The 6,712-nt window shown below is 38.5% G+C and overlaps 1 protein-coding gene across 1 annotated transcript in view; it reads left to right on the forward strand.

Annotated features, from left to right (window-relative positions):
• GALNTL6 (polypeptide N-acetylgalactosaminyltransferase-like 6) overlaps positions 1 to 1,749 on the forward strand; it is a 356,296-nt gene extending 354,547 nt beyond the window's left edge. The window contains exon 14 of the mRNA XM_009272361.1: positions 1,268 to 1,749. Within this exon, the coding sequence (XP_009270636.1) occupies positions 1,268 to 1,435 (168 nt within the window). The 3' untranslated portion in view covers positions 1,436 to 1,749. The remainder of the gene's footprint in view (positions 1 to 1,267) is intronic.
• Positions 1,750 to 6,712: the final 4,963 nt, after the last annotated feature.

Consider the following 6,712-nt stretch of genomic DNA (forward strand, 5'->3'; position numbering starts at 1 on the left):
AAACCAAACAAAAAAACCCTTTCTTTTTCAAAAGTGTTTTTAAATAGCTGGTATTTCTTATTGGTTTATTGTGTTAATATTTATTTTTGTCTTCATACTTCTTTTCTGAATGTGGGGTATTTTTAGTTAAAGAGAAGTTTCTGTACGATTGTTGCTCAGCACCCAGAGCACTTCTGTGAGTTTTTAATCAATTGCAATTTGACAAGTAGCTTTTTTTTTTCTCTCACAAACTGGGCAAGCAGGCACATCCTGGATTACTATTAAAATACTGGCAGGGCATGTTTGGCACGGAGGGGAAAAGCCTGGATGCGTTTTACAGAGAGTGATCTGAATTTTATTTCAACAGATACAGTAAATGCATAGTCCCTGGAAATTTTCAAACCGTCTAATCACTCCCACATCTGTCTCTCTCAAACACTTGCCTACGTAAACTAAGTACGTTGAAACTATCCAACCCGCAAATACCAGTTGCTCGTCTGGGTAGTCTCTGCTTTACCAAAGATTCACAGGTTATTTACAATTCGCTCCAGTTTTGTGAAGTAAAAATTAATAAAACTGATGATCATAAATATCCTTTCTAAAGCAACTTAATCCATGCTTATCCTCCCAAAATCTCCATAGGGAGCTAAAACAGTGTTAGGATTTCCTTCTTATTAGGAGAGCGAGCGTATTTCAGTGGCTGGTCTTACCGAGGCCATAGGCAAAGTCTGCATTTCATGGGGTGAGAACTGGGTTCTTATAGTCCTGGCTCTGTCTGTCCATTACACCACTTCAATTAATAACTCCTTTTTAACATCTTCCTCAAGTTTAAGAGTATCCATTTTCCAGACAGGTTGTTACAGATCCTCCTGCCCAGAAGCACAGTAGAAACTGTCAAAACCAAATCCAAACAAACAAAAAAAAAAAAACCACAACATTTTTCAGGTTCAGACATTTAAAGAGGATCCAGGGAAGCACATGATATGCAAAGTTTCTTAAAATACATTCTATTTTTTCATTATATTATGTGGTTGTTAGTTAAAGACCAGAAGGTGCCTCCTGATTCTTTCTTGAATCCCCAATTTCGTGAAGGATAATAACCCGAGGAAAAAACCACTCCATTCTCTACAGCTTCCTAATAGTAGCTGTGGTTATTACGCAAGGTTAGTGCACAGAGACCACAAAATCATTTCAGATAGGGCTGTGTTAATCCATGTTCTGTAAAATGAGAACACGTACGATGACTTGGCATTTGCTACTTAATTCTATTTTTTTCTCATTCCTGTAGGACAAAACTTTGTTCCATCCGGTAAGCAGCAGCTGCATAGATTGCAACCCAGCCGAGAAGAAGATTTTCATGAACAGATGTGATCCTTTATCTGAAACTCAACAGTGGATTTTTGAACATATTAATATGACTGTTTTAGAAAAATTTAACAGCAAGGCCAGTTCCTAGAAAGAAAGAAAAAAAAAAATGAACACACCCAATTACTTACAGACTGCAGACTACATTTTTGCCAGCATCTGGGTCGAAGGAGTCAGGAATTAAATTTCCTAGATCCAGGAAATCTGTTCTGAGGATTAAGAAAATGCCACAGCAAGAGCCAGCAGGCTGTCCTTGTGGATGTACAGTATCTGAAGAACTTGGCCAAGAGCCTCACCGGATGCTGCTGAGAACTTCAGGCTGAAAATTCCCTTGCTGGTCAAGGGAAAAAAATTGTTTAAAAACTGTTTAAAAGTACTCCAAGTTAATAAAGTAAAACAAAACTCTAGAGTTTCTCAGGTCAAATCCTGCTGTAGTGAGTAGCTCAGAACAGACACTATAATTTGGGATGGGTATATGGTGAGCATGAAGGCTACAGGAACCTGAAGAAATCCCAGGTTTTAGAACTAAACATGCTGGTAGAAGAATAACGATGTCCCAGCACTCCCTAGACAAGATATATGCTCTGTTGACATTCTCTTAATAAAAGGTTGGGTTAAGCAGGTTTAACCCTCAGAACTGCTGCAATTAATTTTAAATACCTCCCTTTTACATTCCATTCGTTACCAAAATAGGAATGGTAGAAATCTTAGGGTCTAGAATTACACTGTAGTGAAGCATGAAATAAACTGTAAGGTTTTGCCCTCACATTTCCCCCCTTCAGGAAAAAAAGTAAAGCAATCAAATTTCTATATATGATATATTTAGCAATTATGATTCAAATCCCATTGTCGCACAAGGTGAGATTTTTTTTTCAGTGACAAATATAACAGCATCAGCTGCAGCGTAAGGGAAGGCTTGTGGACTAGCTATCTTTTCTAAAGGTAGAATCCTTACCAAAGTATAAATTAAACTGAAAATAGACTGGAAAAAAAAACCATCAGGAGAGTAGGAAATAATTGCATACTGCATGCTGAACTAGGTTAGTCAAATTAACGTTGGTACACTGCCATCACCTAAAAGCGTGTTGACTCCCTGCAGTGCAGCTTAAAAGATCTTGCAGAGATCTTGCAGTGCTCTTGACGGGTAGGAGTGGAGAGAAAAATTGACATGAAACTAGTTGGGTGGTTTCAGAGTTTTTGAAATCCATGATGGAAATCACATGAACTTTCCAGAGTTAGCAAGTGAATGGTATTCTAGATCTCATGATGGAGGAAACAAGAAGTGCAACCAAGTTAAATGTTACAATATTTTGCTACTTCAGGCACAGGCACGATTCAGGGTAAGACAGACTTCTGTCACACTGATGATCATTATGGCCCGTGGTGTCCCTCAGACCCATCAAGCTGTTGGCATGAGAGGCCTCTAAAACTTGTTTGGGGGGCCTATGGTTCTTCTCAGCAGAAATCAGTTAATACTGATGTGTGGAACATAATTTATAGGTTTGGGATTTTTCAAGGTAAGAGCAAGTATAAATTTATATCAAGTAAGTACGTGGCCTGCTTTTACTTGAAAGGTGAATTTACAGATGAAAGCACCATAAATGCAGATAGATCACAGGATTTCCTCTAAGAAGTGGCTGTAACAGTGCTTTCAGTTTCCAAAAACATCATATGTAATTAAGTTGATTATTCTGATTGCTGGAGAGGTAGCTGACTAACCAAAAGAGTGACGTGCAATCTACCCTGTTTTGAGGGAGTAGGGTGGCTGTGTTTTGTTTATTGCTCCTTAAGCTGTGTTTATGCACAAAGAGCATTGATTGCATCCAGAGGGTGGTTCTAATACCAATAACTATGTGCTATTTTATGGCAGCACCTCGTAGTTGTAGATTAAGACCCCAAATTGTAGGTCATAGGAACTTTTTAGGAGGGGAATGAGGTCCTGTAGCATTCAGGATGCATGCACTTGGAAAATTGTGAAATGCATCTATACATTGAGCAATTGCTGCAAGTTAGTGAAGAGATCTTTCAAATAATCTGAAAGAAATGTGTCTATAGAGTTAGACTTCTCATTTTATGATTTTAAAATAAGTGAGCTTGTTTAGGTATTGTTTAAATTTAATTTGAAGATACAGTGCACTCAGGAACGGAAGCAGTAAGGCTACCGTATGAGGGTACTTCAGATTTGTTTAGCTATCAGTACACAGAACCAGACTAGGCGCTGCAGACTGTCAGCCTTCCCAGGTGCAGCGCTCGCAGCACCATTTATTTGCAGCCTGAACATGAGGAAAGAGGGTTTGGAAAAAGAAGAAAATGGCTGCCTAAAATGTAAATGCAGCCCTCAAGCTGCTGATTGTAACTGGCCCCAAACTGTCAAAGTCCTGGAAGCAACACTGTGTGCCCACAACAGAGAGGCAAAGCAGAATTGCTAAACCAGCTAAGCAATTTATATTATGCACGGATTGCTAGGGTTATATCATTCAGCGTCTGACTGCATCTCAGTGGCCTGATTTTGAAATGTTTAATGGGAACTAGGCTGCTGTTGGGGCAAAGAACTTCTATGCCTTTTATATCCTTCGTTGAGTAATATTGCACAGCATCTCGCACTGCCAGAGGAAACCTTCCCCTTACTCGTAGCTGGACACTAATTGTAAGCTCTAGCAGTCCTTGTCAGAAAATAATCCATATATAACCAATACTTGGATGTTCTGGGGGAAAAAAAATGATCTGTGTAATGTTTTCAGGTTTTACAGGCAAAATGTAAGAAAAATATATTGCAGTTCGTTGTGGGTCAACAGTGAGCAACTGTTGATCAATCTGGAAATATAAAGGTTAAATGAAGGTCCATATCTTGAGGAAAGTTTAATAAGAACTTGCCACAGTGCGGCATAGAAACATGTGCGTATACACGCACATATATATGCGTGTGTGTGTATATACATATGTATATGTGACCAGTGGAAAGAGGTAGATGGAGGGGAGAGGTTTGTTTTCACTTCATGGGCTGATCCTTCAAATATTTAGTATAACCAGAACTGCACAGAAAAAAATGATAGGACACATTAGACTAATGGTGAAGACAGTTCTGTGTTTTCAGCTTAAGCAAATTTCTCTTTTTCAAAAACCGAGACAAAAAAAGCTAGTGTGCAGCTTCACCACAGACAGCTGTAATCCTCCTACTATGGGTATAAGGTGGCCCTAGGGACAGAGCGCTTCAGAGCTGCGCTCCCATAACATTTGGGATGACGGATTAGCAAAATGGTTATGACTTGCTAAGCACAGGACTCCTTCAACAGAAAGCTTTATTAATAATAAATGATCATCCCTACCTCTAAATTAAATTCTGTCTTGGGCGTTCTCCAAAGCTTTCCACTGATAACAGTATTTCATGACTAATTTAACATTCAGAATTTAAGTCTTCCTACAACCATATCTTTTCCACCCAACAAACATCTGAACAACTTGATAGGATGGACAGATATATCTTCCTCTCATATTTCACCAGGAGCATTTAGCTTTAATATGCATTTCTTCCACAGACTATCAAGTTTCTTCACAGATTTTTTTTTTTAAATACCAGATAGTTCTGAATATATTTTGAATCTAGGGCACAGGTAGCATTAACCGCTGTGGGCTCATCATTTCAGTGGAGCTATACTAATCTGCCCCAACTGATGACTTGCTTCAGGTTTTTTCAATTAATTATTTTATGGCTGAGAGGGCTTTAATCAACATGCCTGAAAAGAAGATCTTTGTATCTTAAGCGTTCATCAGCACCTACCCTAAACTTTTTCCATGTAAGGTTATCTGACTCTTTTTTGTGGCCATCAAACTATTACTACAGGAGAGCGCAACTGGAAAACTGGAATAAACACCAAGTGCAACTAAAACTCTAAAGTCACATGTATTTCCCTGAGTATATTCCAGAATCTAAACTAAACAGTAGCCTTGGGAGAGAGGGCTTAAAGGAGAGAGGAGGAGCTGGGAAACAAAGCATTTCACGTGTCGGAGAGCAGCCTTGTTGCAGAGGCATGACAAGACTTCACTTTTCATTGGGCACAGTCTTATTTCAGAAAAATGAGGTTGCTTTAGAACAAATGTTTCTGCAACATTATGGATATTTTAATGATATAATGCATACTTCCTGGGTGTTACCACTTTACGAATAAATGGTCTGTAGCTGCTGAACTAGGTCTTCCTCGTGATAAAGATAGACTAAGCTTGAAAGGAAGCTGACAAGCACTTAACTGCCTTTGATTACTGGCAATTTACCAGGCATCAATGTCTCCATGACCTCAGTGAAATCGGACGCCACAGAAGATCATAGAAGAAACGTATATAAATAGCTTAACCACATTGATCTGATGGGTTGCGCCTCTATAAGAGTAGATGTCACCTTTGTTTAAAAAAAAAAAAAAGTCGTCATAATCAGAATTCATTTGCATTTTTACTGATAACTTCTGCAACGGACTGAGTGAGTGGGACCCTTTTAACCTGCTCAGACAGATTGGGGATGGAGCATTTTAGGAAGGCAACACTGGGAGGCTTTCAATGTGGCTGCCACCAGGGGTGTATCCATTTTCTGTTTAAAGAGCATCAATCTTTAATGCTGTTAGCCCAGCATTTTTCAAGAGAACGCAAGATGTATATTAAAAAAAGAATATGATAATGGATTTATTTTTGTTTTTTAATCCATCAAGGTTGTTAGGGAAACCAGTTCAAAACCCTTGAAAACAAAAAAGCTGAGAGAAGTAGCTTTTTTATAGCTGGTATTAGTATTACAATGTTCATTAATTCTTTTGTATAATCCCCTTCCAAATCTGTTCCATGTATCCTCTTAGAAAGAGCACAAGGGTCCAAGAGTGCTTTTACATAACACTTTGAGGATCTTCCCTGTCTGAAAGAAAGTTTTGAAAGACCTTTAAAAAATTAGCAAGTATAAGCCAAAAGGTAACAAAAAACCCCAAGGAAAAATACCTGGCTATTGTGTCTAGCGTACCAAGAGATTTTGCTAAACTTCTTGTTCTAAAATAGTATCCATTGACTGGAAAATTTTAGATGAATAAGTAATATATTTTAGTCAATCTTTAGTGTATAGTGCTTTCTAATTAAGATTTTTACTCTTAAAAAAAATCAAATTTTAGTGAATCTGTATAGTTAGTTGCTGACAGGGGATTTTTTTAACCACGTGTAATAAATAAATCTGTCCTGAGGTCTCCTGTAGTCTCATATTTCATAGAATCATAGAGTAGTTTGGGTTGGAAGGGACCTCTAAAGGTCATCTAGTCCAACCCCCCTGCCCTGGGCAGGGACATCTTCAACTAGATCAGGTTGCTCAGAGCCCCGTCCAACCTGACCTGGAATGTTTCCA

Source organism: Aptenodytes forsteri, unplaced genomic scaffold, assembly GCF_000699145.1.
Source record: "Aptenodytes forsteri isolate BGI_AS27 unplaced genomic scaffold, ASM69914v1 Scaffold13, whole genome shotgun sequence".
Lineage (NCBI taxonomy): Eukaryota > Metazoa > Chordata > Aves > Sphenisciformes > Spheniscidae > Aptenodytes > Aptenodytes forsteri.